The 20,265-nt window shown below is 38.7% G+C and overlaps 1 protein-coding gene across 2 annotated transcripts in view; it reads right to left on the reverse strand.

Moving 5' to 3' along the window:
• The window catches only part of KIF15 (kinesin family member 15), a 75,539-nt gene that overhangs the window by 48,909 nt on the left and 6,365 nt on the right, over positions 1-20,265 (reverse strand). Inside the window, exons 3-7 of one of the 2 annotated variants that reach the window (XM_059937587.1) lie at positions 19,893-20,076; positions 16,968-17,044; positions 12,961-12,998; positions 2,737-2,834; positions 1,229-1,408 (exon numbers count right to left, since the gene is read on the reverse strand). In XM_059937587.1, coding sequence (XP_059793570.1) covers positions 1,229-1,408; positions 2,737-2,834; positions 12,961-12,998; positions 16,968-17,044; positions 19,893-20,076 — 577 coding nt within the window. Of the gene's footprint in view, positions 1-1,228; positions 1,409-2,736; positions 2,835-12,960; positions 12,999-16,967; positions 17,045-19,892; positions 20,077-20,265 lie in introns of those variants that run through there. The other variant, XM_059937586.1, reaches the window with a different exon arrangement.

Consider the following 20,265-nt stretch of genomic DNA (forward strand, 5'->3'; position numbering starts at 1 on the left):
AGAATATTTTGCAAATTCCTGTCAAAAGGTTTGTTTGTCCTGAGCTGAATGGCCAAAAGAGGTTGCCTTTTGACACCTAACAAGCAATAAACAAGGGTAGAAAATAGAGAGAACAGCCAGCTGGTTTGAAGGCAGAGATCCCAGGAGCTCTTCAAAAGGGCAGCTCCGGGCTTCCCTGGTGGTGCAGTGGTTAAGAATCTGCCTGCCAATGCAGGGGACACAAGTTTGAGTCCTGGTCCGGGAAGATCCCACATGCCACGGAGCAACTAAGCCCATGCGCCACAGCTACTGAGCCCGCATGCCACAACTATTGAGCCTGCGTGCCACAACTACTGAGCCAGTGTGTCACAACTACTGAAGCCCGCGCGCCTAGAGCCCGTACTCCACAACAAGAGAAGCCACCGCAATGAGAAGCCCGCACACCGCAACAAAGAGTAGCCCCACTCGCCACAGCTAGAGAAACCCAGCACGCAGCAACGAAAACCCAACACAGCCAAAATTAAATAAATAAATAAATGTATTAAATAAATAAATAATAATAAAATAAAACTGTAACTCTATATCCTTTAAAAAAAACCCAAAAAACAAAAGGGCAGCTCCCAGGACAAACAACTAAAGGGATATGGTCACTAACAAACTGTCCTCCAGTGACATAGAAGGTGGTTTTTAAGAGTCTATGACTGGAATGAACAACACCAAAATAACACAAAATCAAGGGGTCAAACTTCTATTTTAACGAAGGGGAAATTTATAAAACAGTGTCATATCCTTCTTTCATTTCTTCTCATGAACATTCTGGTTATGGCTTTACAAAACATTTTTAATAACTCAACTCTTTCTTTTTTCATTTTTTTTTTTTTTAATTAATTAATTTATTTATTTATGGCTGTTTTGGGTCTTCGTTTCTGTGCTAGGGCTTTCTCTAGTTGTGGCAAGCGGGGGCCAATCTTCATCGCGGTGCGCGGGCCTCTCACTATCGCGGCCTCTCTTGTTGCGGAGCACAGGCTCCAGACGCGCAGGCTCAGTAATTGTGGCTCACGGGCCCAGTTGCTTCGCGGCACGTGTGATCCTCCCAGACCAGGGCTCGAACCCGTGTCCCCTGCATTGGCAGGCAGACTCTCAACCACTGCGCCACCAGGGAAGCCCAACTCTTTCTTTTTTTTGAGATCAAGGTGCTTGTCACAGCATGCTATGTTGCCTACGAATCAAATTGCTCAAGGCAGGGTACCTGATAGGCTTCAGCAGCTGAGGTCACCACCTGCTCCACAGCACCAACAACGAAGACTCCCTTCTTAATATGCTCCCTTAAGTACAGTCCAGCCGATGCAGAGTCCAGGAGGTCATAGATCTGCTCGTTGTAGATTTCAATAAAGGAACACTTACAAAGAAAACTCTTTCCAGCTCCAGCCTGTAAAAGAGAAGCCTGGTTTAGCTATATTCTTTTCATGAGTTCATCCCTACCTTTCATGAGCATTCATCTTTCACTCACTTCACAACATATAAATTTCCTACAACATTATCCTTTACACAATACAGGACACGTAAAAGTCAGTTTTAAAATGTAGATTACTAGTTTCAGCACATCAGTACATTTTAAAGCAGCATCGAACTGTGGTCCCAGGAGCCCTAAAGTTTCCAACAGTGCCTCAGAACAAAGACAGGGAGGTGGGACTTGAGCATTCCAAATAGGCAATTCCATTTTTTGTTTGAGGTATAATTGATATACAGCATTATACTAGTTTCAGGCGTATAACATAATGATTTGATATTTGTATATATTGCAAAATGATCACAATAAGTCTAGTTAACATCCATTGCCATACATAGTTACATAATTTTTTTCCCTTGTGATGAAAATAGCAATTCCATTTTCACCTGTTTTACATATAAATCAAGTGTTATATTCCTCAAACGACTGAAAATAATGTATTTTAAAAGTCTCTCTTTAAAAAAATAAACAAATAAATGTTTTCTTTAAAAAGCCTCGCTATAGGATTTTTAACCACAGAAGTGCATGTCACTAAACTTACTTCACTGGCACATAATATGTGTGTCTAACTGCAATGGTCAGGCATAGTTTCTGCAAAGGAGTAAGTGGTAAACCAATGCTATATATCAGACTCCTTGGCACATAGGTAATAGAATATAAAACACTAACGGCTCTTAAGCCTGGAATTCCCTAAGCTAAACACGCACAACCCACAGAATGACCCAATCTGGGAGCCAATGGAAAACGGAAGGCCACATTGCTAGGACGATGGAGCCACACGTGTGAAGCAAGGAGATCATGGTCAGGTGGTAGCAGGTGCTGCAAAGGAGGCAGAGATGGGCCCATTACTAGTGGCTGTCATGAAGATGTAGGGAGAGCTGCAGTCAACTGTGAGCCTAGGCGCAGGTAGGTGACAGAGCTTAATGAATCTGTTTTCCTCAGTTAAGATTTTCTTTACACTTTCTCTCTTGTAAAATCTGAGAGCCTAAGAAGCACTACATTCTTCTTTCTTTCAATGTGGGCTCATGGATGATGCATGTATTATAGACTAAAAACTCTTAGAAAATAAAAAACTCAGAATCCTTCATTTTATCTTAAGAGCTGAAAGATTTTTTTTATGACTCTAGCCTATCCACACTGTAGACTACCCGTGATGCCACTCCATGTATCATGAGCTGATTATTAGTAGTTAGCTACTCAGAACTAGGTATTTCATAGAATCGCTTTATTTTTACAGTAAGTTTTACCTTCTCTTTTTCACGTTCAATTAAGGAAAACAAATATTCAAAACTTCGTGGAATTACTCCTCTCAGGTTATGAGAAAAATTATCAGATTCAGATGGTCCTAAAGAAAAACGTAAAAAAATATATATATAGCTGTTCATTTTTATTCTGTTAACAGGAGTCTTTCAAAACAGCAACACTGAAAGGCAATTCATATAGAAAAGACAAACTGTATAATCAGTTTCTTTCAGGCCCCCAAACAAGATAAATCGTGGTCTGTAAGAGATGGCATAATAGAACCTGCCTATCAATAGGACTGAAGGGAAGGGCACACAATAGCCACTAAGCAATTTTAAAAAGTAGTTGTTGTTTGATAAATTAAAATATCCATTTCAGTCCCAAGCTTGAAATTTTTCCTTCTGCAGGTACGAAAATTAGCAGAAATAACAAATAATTGTACTTTACTGTTGCATAAGACATTCTGTCTCCTAGGCTGATCTTTATACACTGGCTGTGTGGCCACAGGCTAATTACTTAATCTCTTGGAGTTTTCAACTATAAAATGGAAATAATAATGGTAATAATTATCTCACAGGGTATAAAAATTAGCATTAGCTAGTATTTTCTTAATTGGGCAATAAAAGCCAAGCTGGTAAGAAAGATACTATAGGAATTCTTCACAAGATTTCTGTACAGACAGAAAACTGAAGAGCAATCCAATCTCTATTTTGTTAACATTGGGGAAAAGGGGAGATGTGAGTGGATACGTAAACAGCAGGATTTTTTGGATACTAATTCAAGCTATAGCTATATCTGCCAGAAAAAAAACTATAAAGCTAGAAAAGATCCAAAAGTTACTATATGTATTAGTTAAACATGCCTTAGAGGGACTTCCCTGGTGGTATAGCGGTTAAAAATCCACTTGCCATGCAGGGGACACGGGCTCAAGCCCTGGTCCGGGAAGATCCCACATGCCAAGAAGCAACTAAGCCCGTGCGCCACAACTACTGAGCCCACGTGCCACAACTACTGAAGCCTATGCGCATGGAGCCCGTGCTCCACAACAAGAGAAGCCACCGAAATGAGAAGCCGGTACACTGCAATGAAGAGTCGCCCCCTGCTCGCCGCAACTAGAGAAAGCCCACGCACAGCAATGAAGACCCAACACAGCCAAAAATCAATCAATCAATAAGTAAATTAAAAAAAAAAAAAAGTAAATTTACTTAAAAATATATATATATGCCTTAGAGACCAAAGGAATAACAAAATGCTGGTGTATGCAAGAAAGTTACAGAAAATAAATTTAAAAATATTATCGTCATCTCGGTGTGCTACACCTAAAATATTTTAAATGGCCCTTGTAAACTGGACCTTAAAAAAAAAATAAAAATAAAAAATAAAACAGGGCAGAGAAATGCAAGTAAATGAACACAGAGGACAGATAATATTAGAATATGTGCGGATAATTTTATAACATTTTCCTGCTAAATACTATATAAAGATACTCAAAATATTCATTATAGTTACCTTATCATCTCTTGCCTAGTCTCCTGCCTTGGCTCCCAATCTTGCTTCAGCTCTAGCCCCTCCTATAGTCTCTATTCCATTCAGCTGCCTGAGTAGTCCTTTTATTATACATCAGATCACGTAATTCTTCTTTAAAAAAACAAACAAAAAAAACCTTCCCATGACTTCACATACCCTCATGAAAAATTCCAAAATCCATGACCTGGCCTCAGGCTACAATTTCAACTTGCCCCTTATCCTGTAAAATTCCACTCTAGCCCCATGTGTCTTCTTGCTGTTTCTTGAATGCTCTTGAGCATGCTCCCAACTCAGGGCCTGTGCATTTGCAGGGATGGTCCCTCTGCCTGGAAGATTCTTCTCCCAGAGTCTTATGGTTTCTTCTCATTTCACTCAGTAATTCTCTGCAAATGTCACGCTGAGAGGCCTCTCTGACCCACCTAACTAAAACAGCACCCCCTGCTCTTTTCCATCCTCTTATTTTTCTTCATAGCACTTACTACCTCTGGCATAATTACTAGACACTTATTTGCTTTTACTTGTACATCCCCCATGAGAATATAAGCTCCATGAGAGCCTGGACATTGCCTTGTATTTGAATAGACCACCAGAGCCTTGAAGAGTGCCTGGCATATTTTAAGTACTCACTTATATGTTGTTATAACCTCATAGAAGGGAAAACCTTTCTTACTAAAACTCACAATTCAGAAACCATTAAAAAACAAAACAAAACAAAAAAACCTGAAATTCAACCACATAAAAATAAAAACCGTTGGCATCAGAAAAAATTAAATAAGCCAAAAGAAAAAACCTACAGAAAAATCTGTAATCTATATCATAGACAAAGAGCTAATCTATTTTATGAAGAATCCCCACAAATGAGTAAGAAAAAGACAAGATAATTTTTAAATAAGAAAAAAGCTTGAGGGACTTCCCTGGTGTTGCAGTGGTTAAGAATCCACCTGCCAGTGCAGGGGACATGGGTTCAAGCCCTGGTCTGGGAGGATCCCATATGCCGTGGAGCAACTAAGCCCATGCGCCACAACTACTGAGCCTGTGCTCTAGAGCCCGTGAGCCACAACTACTGAGCCCACATGCCACAACTACTGAAGTCCGTGCACCTAGAGGCCGTGCTCCGCAGCAAGAAAAGCCACAGCAATGAGAGGCCCGCGCACCACAACGAAGAGCAGCCTCCGCTCACTGCAACTAGAGAAAGCCTGCACACGGCAAAGAAGACCCAATGCAGCCAAATATAAACAAATAAATAAATAAATTTATTTTTAAAAAAGAGAAAAAAGCTTGAATGGGCATTTTACAGAGAGGCTATTCAAATGTCCAATAAGCATATAAAAGGTGCTTAGTAGTCAATGGACATCAAACAAGTGCAAATAAAAACACAATGAGATAGTACTATACATACTCCAGAACAACTAAAATTTTTAAAACAGACAATACCAAATGTGGACATGGATGTGGAGCACTGGGAAATTCCACGTCTACGTGTCTCCATCATGACTTTTTTTACTAAAGCTGAACATACATATATTATAACCCAGCAAGTCCACGCCCATAAGTTTAAAGTTCAATAGATATGAACTATAAAAGACACACACAAGAAAAAAATGTCCATAACAGTACTATTCATGTGCTCTAAAACTCTCTAGCAACAGCAGAATAGAAAATGTGGAATTCCTTTAAGACGGCAGTGTGGGAAGACACAGAGTTAGCATCTCCCCACAACTAGGGCGCCTGCCGGCCGCTGGTGGGGGACTCTGACCCCAAAGAGACGGGAGGAACCACAGAGTGAACCAGTAGGACGTAGGGGGACCAAGGAGGAAGGAGAAGTGGAGGCCAGACAGGATCAGCTCCCCTGAGGCTGGGGAGATCAGGAGAGGCAGGGGAGATCAGGAGAGGCAGGGGAGATCAGGAGAGGCAGGTGGGAGGGACTCTCTGGGAAGAGTGGGAGAGGAGCGGAGAGCAATCGCCTGGCACACTGGTGTTGGGGAGGCTGCTGAGCTCCCAAGCCAGTTCCCCCCCATCAAAGCCCCATCCAGGCCGCATGGGTCCTGGGGGCACAGGAGGGAGGCCGGGGAGATCAGGAGTGGCAGGTGGGAGGGGCCGTCGAGGAGGAGCAGAGGGTGTTTTCCCCACCCACTCAGGCCCAGGGAGCCTACTGAGCTCCCAGACCAGTTCCCGGCCCTCCAAGGCCCACCCCCCATTGGTCCTGGGGGTATAGGAGGGAGGACAGGGAGATCAGGATTGGCAGGTGGGAAGGGCCCTCCCAGACCCCAGACCGGAGGAGCAGGAGAGGAGAGGAAGGCGTTTGCCCTGCCCACTGAAGCCCAGGAAGCCTGCTGGGCTCCCAGGTGACGTACCCCGCCCTCTGAGACCAGGGGTGGGGGGCACGCCTGGGCCCCTTCTGTTCCTTGAGCCTAAGCCCTACCCCCCCACAGCCTCCAGGGCCTTTTCTAGCCCTGTGGGTGCTGAGCATTGGCCCCACCCACCACCCAAACCTCACACTTGCTTAGGCCCCGCTCTCCACAGCCAAGGCCTTCCCCCCCTCCTTTTTTTTTCTTCTCCCTCCTCCTCTTTTTTACTATTGTGGTACTGACGTACCTTCCGGTTGTTGATTCATCTATATTTTTATTTTTACATTCTTTCTAATATATCTATTAGTTTCCTAGTCTAATTTTATTTTTTACTTTGTTATTGTTCTCTTTTTTTTACCACCCCACGTGGCTTGCGGGATCTTGATTTGCGAGCACAGGGTTGGGCAGAAGCTCCTGCGGTGGGAGCTCCGAATCTGAACCACTGGACTAACAGAGACCCTCAGACCCCAGGGAATATTCATCGGAGTGAGGTCTCACAGAGTTCCTCTCTCAGCACCAAGACCCAGCTCTACCCAAGAGCCTACAAACTCCAGTGTTGTAAGCCTCAGGCCAAACAACCAGTAAAGCAGGAACACAATCCCACTCATTAAAAAAAAAAGAGACAGCAAAAAAATATGTCACAGATGAAGGAGCAAGGTAAAAAAAATCTACAAGACCAAATAAATGAAGAGGGAATAGGCAATCAACCTGAAAAAGAATTCAGAGTAATGATAGTAAAGATGATCCAGAACCTTGGATATAGAATGGAAGCACGGATTGAGAGAATACAAGAAGTGTTTAACAAAGATCTAGAAGAACTAAAGAACAAACAAACAGAGATGAACAACACAATAACTGAAATGAAAAATACACTAGAAGGAATCAATAACAGAATAACTGAGGCAAAAGAAGGAATAAGTGAGCTAGAAGACAAAATGGTGGAAATAACTGCCAAGGAGCAGAATAAAGAAAAAAGAATGAAAAGAACTGAAGACAATCTCAGAGACCTCTGGGATAACACTAAATGCACCAACATTCGAATTATAGGGGTCCCAGAAAAAGAAGAGAAAAAGAAAGGGTCTGAGAAAATATTTGAAGAGATTATAATGGAAAACTTCCCTAACATGGGAAAGGAAATAGTCACCCAAGTCCAGGAAGCACAGAGAGTCCCATACAGGATAAACCCTAGGAAAAACACAGCAAAACACATATTAATCAAACTAACAAAAATTAAGTTCAAAGAAAAAATATTAAAAGCAGCAAGGGAAAACCAAAAAATAACATGCAAAGGAATCCCCATAAGGTTACCAGCTGATTTTTTCAGCAGAAACTCTGCAGGCCAGAAGGGAGTGGCAGGATATACTTAAAGTGATGAAAGAGAAAAACCTACAACCAAGATTACTCTACCCGGCAAGGATCTCATTCAGATTCGATGGAGAAGTCAAAAGTTTTTCAGACAAACAAAAACTAAGAGAATTCAGCACCACCAAACCAGCTTTACAACAAATGCTAAAGAAACTTCTCTAAATGGGAAACACAAGAGAAGAAAAAGATCCACAAAAACAAACCCAACTCACACACCATTGTAAAGCAATTATACTCCAATAAAGATGTTAAAAACAAACAAACAAACCCAAAACAATTAAGAAAATGGTAATAGGAACATACCTATCGATAATAACCTTGAATGTAAATGGATTAAATGCCCCAACCAAAAGACACAGACTGGCTGAATGGATACAAAAACAAGACCCATATATATGCTGTCTACAAGAGAACCACTTCAGACCTAGGGACACATACAGACTGAAAGTGAAGGGATGGAAAAAGATATTCCATGCAAATGGAAATCAAAAGAAAGCTGGAATAGCAATACTCGTATCAGATCAAATAGAGTTTAAAATACTGTTACAAGAGATAAGGAGGGACACTACATAATGATCAAAGGATCAATCCAAGAAGAAGATATAACAATTAAAAATGTTTATGCACCCAGCAGAGGAGCACCTCAATACATAAGGCAAATGCTAACAACCACGAAAGGAGAAATTGACAGTAAAACAATAATAGTAGGAGACTTTAACACCTCACTTACACCAATGGACAGATCATCCAAACAGAAAATAAATAAGGAAACACAAGCTTTAAATGACACAATAGACTAGATAGATCTAATTGATATTTATAGAACATTCCACCCAAAAGTGGCAGAATACACTTTCTTCTCAGGTGTACATGGAACATTCTCCAGGATAGATCACATCTTGGGTCACCAATCAAGCCTTGAAAAATTTAAGAAAACTGAAATCATATCAAGCATCTTTTCTGACCACAACGCTCTGAGACTGGAAATCAATTATAGGAAAAAAAGTGTAAAAAGCACTGGAGGCTAAACAGTGTGCTACTAAATAACCAAGAGATCACTGAAGAAATCAAAGAAGAAATTTAAAAATACATAGAAACAAATGACAATGAAAACACGATGACCCAAAACCTACGGGATGCAGCAAAAGCAGTTCTAAGAGGGAAGTTCATAGCAATTCAATCTCACCTCAAGAAACAAGAAAAATCTCAAATAAACAATTAACCCTACACTTAAAACAACTAGAGAAAGAAGAACAAAGAAAACCCAGTCAGTAGAAGGAAAGAAATCATAAAGATCAGAGCAGAAATAAGAAATAAATGAAATAGAAACGAAGAAAACAATAGCAAAGATCAATAAAAATAAAAGCTGGTTCTTTGAGAAGATAAACAAAATTGATAAATCCTTAGTCAGACTCATCAAGAAAAAAAGGGAGAGGACACAAATCAATAAAATTAGAAATGAAAAGGGGGAAATAACAACTGACACTGCAGAAATACAAAGGATGATAAGAGACTACTACAACAACCATATACCAATAAAATGGACAACCACGAAGAAATGGACAAATTCTTGGAAAGGTACAATTTTCTAAGACTGAACCAGGAAGAATTAGAAAATATAAGCAGACCTATCACAAGTAATGATATTGAAACCAGAATTAAAAATCTTCCAACAAACAAAAGTCCAGGACCAGATGGCTTCACAAGCAAATTCTATCAAACATTTAGAGAAGAGCTAACACCAATCCTTCTCAAACTCTTCCAAAAATTGCAGAGGGAGAAACACTCCCAAATTCATTCTACAAAGCCACCATCATCCTGATACCAAAACCAGAAAAAGATATCACAAAAAAAGAAAATTATAGACCAATATCACTGATGAACATAGATGCAAAAATCCTCAACAAAATACTAGCAAACAGAATCCAACAGAACATTAAAAGGATCATACACCATGATCAAGTGGGATTTATCCCAGGGATGCAAGGATTCTTCAATATACGCAAATCAATCAATGTGATACACCATATTAACAAACTGAAGAATAAAAACCATATGATCATCTCAATAGATGCAGAAAAAGCTTTCGACAAAATTCAGCAACGATTTATGACAAAAATTCTCCAGAAAATGGGCATAGAGGGAACCCACCTCATCATAATAAAGGCCATATATGACAAACCCACAGCAAGCATCATGCTCAGTGGTGAAAAACTGGAAGCATGTGCACTAAGATCAGGAATAAGACAAGGATGTCCAGTCTCACCACTATTATTCAACATAGTTTTGGAAGTCCTAGCCACAGCAATGAGAGAAGAAAAAGAAATAAAGGAATAAAAATTGGAAAAGAAGAAGTAAAACTGTCACTGTTTGCAGATGACATGACACTATACATAGAAAATCCTAAAGATGCCACCAGAAAACTACTAGAACTAGTCAATGAATTTGGTAAGGTTCCAAGATACAAAATTAATGCACAGAAATCTCTGGCATTTCTATACACCAACAACGAAAAATAAGAAAGAGAGATTAAGGAAACACTCCCATTTACCACTGCAACAAAAAGCATAAAATACCTAGGAATAAACCTGCCTAAGGAGGCGAAAGACTTGTACTCAGAAAACTATAAAACACTGATGAAAGAAATCAAAGATGACATAAACAGATGGAGAAATATACCATGTTCTTGGATTGGAAGAATCAATATTGTGAAAATGACTATACTACTGAAAGCAATCTACAGATTCAGTGCAATCCCTATCAAATTACCAATGGCATTTTTCACAGAATTAGAACAAAAAAATCTTACAATTCGTATGGAAACACAAAAGACACCTAATAGCCAAAGCAATCTTGAGAAAGAAAAACGGAGCTGGAGGAATCAGGCTCCCCAACTTCAAACTATACCACAAAGCTACAGTAATCAAGACAGTATGGTACTGGCACAAAAACAGAAATATAGATCAATGGTACAGGATAGAATGCCCAGAGATAAACCCACGCACATATGGGCACCTAATTTATGACAAAGGAGGTAAGAATATACAGTGGAGAAAAGACGGCCTCTTCAATAAGTGATGCTGGGAAAACTGGACAGTTACATGTGAAAGAATGAAATTAGAACACTACCTAACATCATATACAAAAATAAATTCCAAATAGATTAAAGACTTAAATGTAAGACCAGACACTATAAAACTTTTAGAGGAAAAACACACTTTGACAAAAACCACAGCAAGATCTTTTTTGACCCACCTCTTAGAGTAACAGAAATAAAAACAAAAATAAACAAATGGGACTTAATTGAACTTAAAAGCTTTTGCACAGCAAAGGAAACCATAAACAAGACAAAAAGACAACCCTCAGAATGGGAGATAATATTTGCAAATGAAACAACAGACAAAAGATTAATCTCCAAAATATACAAACAGCTCATGGAACTCAATATGAAAGAAACAAACAATCCAGTTAAAAAATGGGCGGAAGACCTAAGTAGACATTTCACCAAGGAAGACATACAGATGGTCAAGAGGCACATGAAAAGATGCTCAATATCACTAATTATTAGAAAAATACAAATCAAAACTACAATGAGGTATCACTTCATGCCGGTCAGAATGGCCATTATCAAAAAAGCTGGAAACAATAATTGCTGGAAAGGATGTGGTGAAAAGGGAACCCTCCTGCACTGTTGGTGGGAATGTAAATTGATACAACTATGGAAAACAGTACGGAGGTTCCTCAAAAAACTAAAAATAGAATTACCATATTACCCAACAATCCTACTACTGGGCATATACCCTGAGAAAACCATAATTCAAAAAGAGACATGCACCACAATGTTCACTGCAGCACTATTTACAATAGCCAGGACATGGAACCAACCTAAATGTCCATCGATGGATGAATGGATAAAGAAGATGTGGCACATATATACAGTGGAATATTACTCAGCCATAAAAACAAACGAAATTGAGTTATTTGTAGTGAGGTGGATGGACCTAGAGTCTGTCACACAGAGTGAAGTAAGTCAGAAAGAGAAAAACAAATACCATGTGCTAATGAATATATATGGAATCTAAAAAAAAAAAAAAAAAAGGTACTGATGAACCTAGTTGCAGGGCAGGAATAAAGAGGTAGACATAGAGAATGGACTTGATCACATGGGGTGGGAGGGTGAAGCTGGGCGAAGTGAGAGTAGCATCGACATATATACACTACCGAATGTAAAATAGTTGGCTGGTGGGAAGCAGCGGCATAGCACAGGGAGATCGGCTCGGTGCTTTGTGATGACCTAGAGGGGTGGGATAGGGAGGACAGGAGGGAGGTTCAAGGGGGAGGAGATATGGGGACATGTGTATGCATATGGCTGATTTGCTTTGCCGTGCAACAGAAACTAACACAGTATTGTGAAGCAATTATCTCCCATAAAGATCTATTAAAAAATAATAGAAAATGTGGTATATTCATACAATAATCTATTATACAGCAATGGAAATAAACTACTACTACATGCCATAACATTAGTGAATCTGACAAACCTCAGGCTGAGAGAAAGAAGCCATACATAAAAGAGTAAATACAGTAAAATTTCATTTGTAGAAGTGCAAAAAACAAGCAAAACTAGTGATGACAGAAGTCAGAGTAATACATATGTCAGGGGACAGCAGTGGGAGTAGTTACTGACTAGGAATCTTGGTCTGGGTAGTGGTTATACAGGTACATAATATATAAAAATTCATTAAACCCACTTCAAAAATTGTTCATTGAGCACATACTCTGTGCTAAGCATTGAGCTGGGAACATAGCTAAAAACACAGACTTTGCTATAATGGAAGTCGCAATCTGACAGAAGCTTGGGAAATAACCCTAATTTTATGAGGTCAACATCATATACCAGAAAGTATTCCTTTCCAAAAAATATACTAAGTTCTGTCATCACAAAAAGAGTAGACTAAGCCAGTAAATGTTAATCTCTAATTTACTTACCCATCATAGTAAATGTTTTCCCTGAACCAGTCTGTCCACTGTAAAAAAGAATGTTTCATATATTATTTTCACACATGAAATTTAGAAGACTACCCTATTTTAGTATGGTCTACTAGTATATAAATTTTCCCCACAAAGAACTAATTGTCTTTTTTAAAATTATATCAGGTAAAAAGTGAATGATACATTTTCTTTCTCTCCTATTCTACCACTAAGACTTAACCACTCTTAACTGTCTAATAAATGCTTCTGGATTATACAGACACGGCCATCAGAGTTTTCATTTAATTTTTATTTACAGAATTGGAATGATGCTATTCATACTTCTCTGCAACCTGTTTTTTTCCCTTAATTTTTATCTCACACATCTTTCTATGCTGGTAAATAGAGATCTGCCTCTTTATTTTTAATGGCTACATAGTATTCCATGAATGTATCATAATTTATTTAATCAGAACCAACTAGACTTTTTTTTCCCCAATTTTTGCTCTTCTAAATAATGCAGCAATTCTCTTTCTAAATTCTGCCTTTAAAAGATACTAAGATGTCTTCATTTAAAAACAAAGCAATTAAAAACATCCTTATACTATAGGCTTGATTTTTTTTTTTTTTTTTTTTTTTGTGTAGTGTCATATCTCCTCAGGTACACCAGAAACAGGAGAAACAAAAAACTAAAACAATTAAAATTTAGGGACTTCCTTGGGGGTCCAGTGGGTAAGACTCCATGCTCCCAATGCAGGGGGCCCAGGTTTGATCCCTGGTCAGGGAACTAGATTCTGCATGCATGCCACAACTAAGAGTCCACATGCCGCAACTAAAGATCCCACGTGCCACAACTAAGACCTGGTGCAGCCAAAATAAATATAAATAAATATTAAAAAAATAAAAATTTATGTTGAAGATAGATGTAAATTAGGATGTTAAATGTGTTTACATTGGATTCATGGCAGAAATATAAAATTTTGAGTTTACTTTTTGGTTCAATGCCCCAAGAGCTAGAAAACAGTATCATCTAGTTGTTTACCTCTTTCTTTCAGAAGTAGGGGAAAAAAAGTTCTTCAGTTAACTCAGAATAAGAAATGGATATTGTTGAGCGTCCTACTTGAAAGTGAAGGGGACACTATTAACAATAACTCTAGAATTGAGACTGTCTACAGTAAACCGGAAAGTATGCTCACCCAACCAATAAATCAATGTTCACTTCTCTCCGTATGTTTTTCATTTCTGCCCTCAACTACCAAAAGCAATTTTCAAATTAAATATTATAATTAGTATGCCTAAGGATCTTCAAAGAAAACAGTTCTGAAGATATATAATCTCTGGTAATTGTGGCTCTTATTTCAAATTGATTTTTGAACCTTACCACTCAAAATATTCTGTGAAAAAAAAATCTTTTTTTTTCTTGAGAAGACATGGGAAAATGGTTATCTGCTTCACTGGTCAAGAGAGAATATTTAGTTCTGCTGAACACAACTGAAAAGTAAGCATGAAAGGCAAAGGCAAATTTTCAAGGAAGAATTTGTGCACAAGATGAATCCAAGCTTTAAGCTTCTTATTTTTTATTTTCTTGTATTTTGAGCCAATTACAGATGAACCAAGGGCACACACACAAAAAAAGCATCAGCTGCTCAAAATTAATTACATAATTCACTACATCTTATTAAAAACCTCTGGCTCTAAATAAAATTAGGAAGTCTACTGCTAGAAGAAAAGGAAAAAATAATTGTACTACAAATTATATTCCTATTTATGAAATAAATCTGAAATGATTCACCTTGTAAAAAAAAACTGAACTTGTAGAACTGCCAAGGTTGTCAGCTTACATTCCAACATTAAACCTAGAGCAGTATTTTAAGGTTGCCAGCATTTAGAAATTCAGAATCATCATGCACTTTTTTTTTTTTTTTGGCTGTTCTGTGAGCCTTGCAGGATCTCAGTTCCCCAACCAGGGGTTGAACCCAGGCCCACGGCAGTGAAAGCACCAAGTCCTAACCACTGGATCACCAGGGAATTCCCATCATCACGCACTTTCAACATATATATGGAAGACAGATTGACAGTTTCTTATACTATATGACCCAGCAATGTATTCCTATGTATTTACTCAAGTGATTTGAAAACTTATGTTCACACAAAACCCAATATTTGAATGTTTGTAGCAACTTTATTCATAATTGCCAAAAAGTGGAAGCAACCAAGACATCCTTTAACAGGGGAGTGAATAAAAAAACTGTGGTAAATCCACACAGTAAAATACTACTCAGCAAAAAAAAAAAAAAAAAAAGGAAAGAAAGAAAAAGCAAAAGCTACTGATGCATGCAACAACATAGACAAATCCTAAATGAAAAAAGCCAGAACCAAAAGGTTACATATTGTATGATTCCAATCATATGACACTCTGGGAAAGGCAAAGCTATAGGAATGGAAAATTTATTAGTGTATCCAGAGGTTGCGGGGTGGTCGGGGGGCGGGGAAGGAGTGGCTGACTATTAATGGGACAAACAGTAGGAACTTTCAAGGTGGAGGAACTGTTCTCTTCAATAGGGCTGCTAAATGCTTGGGTCTCTGCATTTGTCAAAACACTATGCAACTGTACGTCACAAAGGGTGAACTTTAAAGTATGCAAACTAAATAAACAAACAAAACACATCAACTAGGATGTCAGAGACCCCAGGATGGAATGTATCTAATTGAATTACAAGTTCATGACATACTGCACTGAAAGGTGTAGGTGGAAAAGGGGCTGGCCTAAGTAAGTTTACAAAATGAGGTTTTGACTAGAAATTGTAGGACTTAAGGAAAAAAAAAAAGGATCTGTACATAAACACTGCACGCAGTAAATCTGTTCTTCACAGGGATACAGGCTAACAATTCTGAAACTGCTTTACATGTGTACTGGGGATGAACAAATAAATAAACGGATGGTAGCAGTGGGAGCCCGGGTTTCTCACTGTCAGCAAGGGAAGTTACAGATAAACAAGAAAGGAAGGCTAGAATGAACCCATGTGGATTCTAAACCCTTGCATTAGAGTCAGAGACATCAGTATGAACTCAAGTTTACCTTACTGTATATAGAAATGGATAGAAACAGAAACAATTATAGATATGTCTGTATACATGACTTAGTATACATACATATATTACCTAGCTCTGTCTGCTGAAAAGGCCTAGAAGCAATGACAGTCCAGTAGCAACAAACACACTGAGTGCCCTTAGTTTCTAAACACCATTCTCCAATAAAAGGAACCAGGGCTCCTTGCCAAAATGGCTGATTCTAGGTCTCAGACAGGGAAAATATAAGATGAGCCAGGAGCATACTGTAGCATCATAAAGGAAGTGCTCAAAAAACAAAAGGATGTGACATGTCAAAGGGACACACAAACCAACCTCAAAAAGCTCCCAATGGCCAAGCTAGAACAATGTAAGCAACAAGATAAACATAATGTAGTATTAGATTATAACCCAAAGTATGAAATAAATATATGTAAGTCCATACCATATAAATGAATGAATTAATTAATGGGGGCAAAAAGACCAATCTTCCTTACAGAAGAATCCCAGATAACATGTAGATCCTCTCCTCTCCAGGAGGTAGAGTTTAATCCCGTCCACCTTGCTTATGCAGGTGGGGCCAATCAGATCACATGAGTCCTTAAAATTAAAGAACATGCCCAGCTCAGTCAGAGAGCAACATGACTAAGGAAGAGCCAGTTGCATGTCACTGGCTTGGAAGATGGAGAAAGGGGGCTGTAAGCCAAGTAATGTAGATGGCCTCTAGAAGTCGGAAAACAGATTCTCCTCTAGAGCTTTCAGAAAGGAACACAGCCCTGCTGACACCTTTATTTTAGCTCAGAGACTGGCGTCAAACTCCTGACTTACAGAACTGTAAGACAAATTTGTGTTGTTTCAAGCCACTAAGTATGTGGTCATTTGTTACAGAAGCCATAGGAAACAAATAGAAGCACTTACTATTGTACCCTTGTATAAGGAAACTGTGAACAACTTACTATGCAAAGATGGTACCATTATAGCCACTCATGCAAGACTCCACAATGCCTTTGGCCACAGTTGAGAACACAGACTCCTACAAATGTTAAGCACCAAATATGTTAACATTTCACAAAAATGAAAACATTTTTCCTAAACTACATTCTAAAATATAATAAAATTTGTGTGCAAATTTTCATTTGCAATAACATGAAAATTATATCTATTATAGGAAAAAGGCTAAAATAGCTAAGATGATAAAACTGTAAACATAGTTATATCCATTAATCTCCTATGCAATTATAGATTTAAACCTCACATCTAGAGTTCATATAGAATTTAGCATACTGCACGCAATATTATACTGGTATTAGCATAAAATACATAGCCCTATATGTTCTTCAGTACTTTTCCCACAAGCTTATACTAAATAATCAATATCTGATTTTTATTTTCATTTTTATATATAAATAGATGCAGCCTTATCAACAATGCAAGAATTCGTAGATCTGCATTGTCTAGTATAGTAGCCATGAGACACATATGGCTACAGAGCACCTGAAATGTGGCTAGTCCAACTTGAGATGCGTTGTAAGTATAAAACATACACCAGTTTTGGAAGACTGAACATGAAAAAAAAAAGAATGGAAAAATATCTCATTAATAACTTGCTTTATGTTCCTTACATGTTGAAATGGTATTTTAGGTATACTGGGTTAAATGAGATACAGAATTAAAACTAATTTTACTTGTTTCTTTTTTACTTTTTAAAAATGTGGCGGGCTTCCCTGGTGGCACAGTGGTTGAGAATCTGCCTGCTAATGCAGGAGACGCGGGTTCGAGCCCCGGTCTGGGAGGATCCCACGTGCCGCGGAGCAGCTAGGCCCGTGAGCCACAACTACTGAGCCTGCGCATCTGGAGCCTGTGCTCCGCAATAAGAGAGGCCACGACAGTGAAAGGCCTGCGCACCGCGATGAAGAGTGGCCCCCACTTGCCACAACTAGAGAAAGCCCTCGCACAGAAATGAAGACCCAACACAGCCATAAATAAATAAATTAAAAAAAAAAAAAATGTGGGTACTAGGGAAATCCCTAGTGATCCAGTGGTTAGGACTCTGCACTCTCACTGCTGAGGGCCCGGGGTCAATCTCTGGTTGGGGAACTAAGATCCTGCAAGCTGCACGGCGTGACCAAAAATGTGGCTACTAGAAAATTTTAAATTATATATATGGCTCACTTTCTATTTCCATTGTCCAGCCATGCCCTAGATGAAAAAAGATCTAAAGATCTACATGTCTCACCAAAAACATCCATGTGTATGAGGGAATAATCAAGATGTGTGATGTCCAATGCAGTAGCCATTAGCCATATGTGGCTATTACTTAAATTAATTAAAATTAAATAAAAATTAAAAGTCAGGTCCTCAGATGCACTAGTCATATTTCAAGTGCTCAACAGCCACATGTGGCTAGGGCATCTGAGAAATTAATAATCTGAAAAGGTGAATTTGAAATTTTAATTAATCTTAATTAATTTAAACTTAAATAGCCATGTGTATCTAGAGGCTAATGTAATGGACAGCACATTTACAGAACATTTCCATCACTGCAGAAAGTTCTATTGAATAGTGCTGACTAGATTTTAACTAAATTGTCCTTAATTAGAAAAAGTTATTGACACCATAGCAATCTTTTTTTTTTTTTGGCCACGCCTTGTGGCATGTGGAATCTTAGTTCCCCTACCAGGGATCGAACCCGTGCCCCCTGCATTGGAAGCGCGGAGTCTTAACCACTGGACCGCCAGGGGAGTCCCAACACCATAGTAATCTTAAATCAATCACTCTCTGCTATGGATTGAATGTCTCCCCAAAATTCATATGTTGAAACACTAATCCCCAACGTGACGGTATTTGGAGATGGGGCCTTTGGGAGGTAATTAGTCGTGAGAGTGGAGCCCTCAGGATAGCAGTACAGGCACACCTCGGAGATATTGTGGGTTCGTTTCCAGATGAGCTCAATAAAGTGAATATAGCAATAAAGCAAGTCACATGAATTTTTTGGTTTCTCAGTGCATATAAAAGTTATATTTGTACTATACTGTAGTCTATTAAGTGTGCAATAGCATTATTTCTAAGAAAACAATGTACATGTCTTAATTTAAAAATACTTTATTGCTAAAAAATGCCAAAACAATTACAATAGTAACATCAAAGATTACTGATCACAGATCACCATAATATAATAATAACAAAAAAGAACAAAATATTTCAAGAAATATTGACCAAAATGTGACACAGAGACATGAAGTGAGCAGTGCTGTTGGAAAAATGATGGTAATGGAGTTGTTCAATGCAGAGCTGCCACAAAACTTCAATTGTAAATAAACACAGTATCTGCAAAGTGCAATAAAGTGAGGTATGCCTGTAGTGCCCTTATAAGAAGAGACACAGAGAATTCTCTCTCTCCACCATGTGAGGACACAGTGGAAGGCAGCTGTCTACAAGCCAGGAAGTGAGTCCTCACCAGACACTGGATTTCTTGCACTTGATCTTGGATTCCCAACCTCCAGAACTGTGAGAAATAAATGTTTGTTGTTTAAACCACCCAGTCTATGATATTTGTGTAATGGCAGCCAGAACTAAGACACTCTTCTTAAACTAGGCAGTTCAACTTTACTTATCAATCATCCAAGTGGCTCTGAAAAGTACACCTTCACCAACCTCCATCACAGGTTGGAGAGGGAAAATAAAGCAGGCTTGTCAGTCTAGTACAAAGTCTGATGAAGGAAGAAAAATATTTAATAATATTAAATTTAAAATATTTATGGAATGTTTAAGCTTCCTTATCTGAGATCTGTCAAACTAAAGAGACCAGAAGTGAAATCCTCCCAAATAACAGAATCTTATATGTTCCAAATGAAAAGTTGAGTTCCCAAAATCATCATTACCTGAGTGGTGTCCATTTCTGCCACATGATCAAATATGAAGGTTTTGGGCTCAGGGTTGGAGTGCAGCCGGACAGTCGTAGAGGACAGCACAGATAGGCATAAGTTTTGCTCTCCATCAGCTGATCCAGAACCCTCTGTAGGTGGGCGAATTCGCACAAAAACTTTGATAGCATCGCCTTCATTACTAAAGACAAAAAAATATAGCAGCTAAGTTTACTGGAGACAAAGAATGTAAGCCTCATATTGCCTCTAGTGTTTCTATTCTGAGTTTCCCCAACAAAGTCCAAGATCTACCCATTTACGTTTACCTTTTTTCAAGAGTCTCACATAACCCACACCCTTTACTGATTTGCTTCACATCAGCCAACTTCAA

The sequence above is a fragment of the Balaenoptera ricei genome, chromosome 11 (assembly GCF_028023285.1).
Source record: "Balaenoptera ricei isolate mBalRic1 chromosome 11, mBalRic1.hap2, whole genome shotgun sequence".
NCBI classification, from domain to species: Eukaryota; Metazoa; Chordata; class Mammalia; order Artiodactyla; family Balaenopteridae; genus Balaenoptera; species Balaenoptera ricei.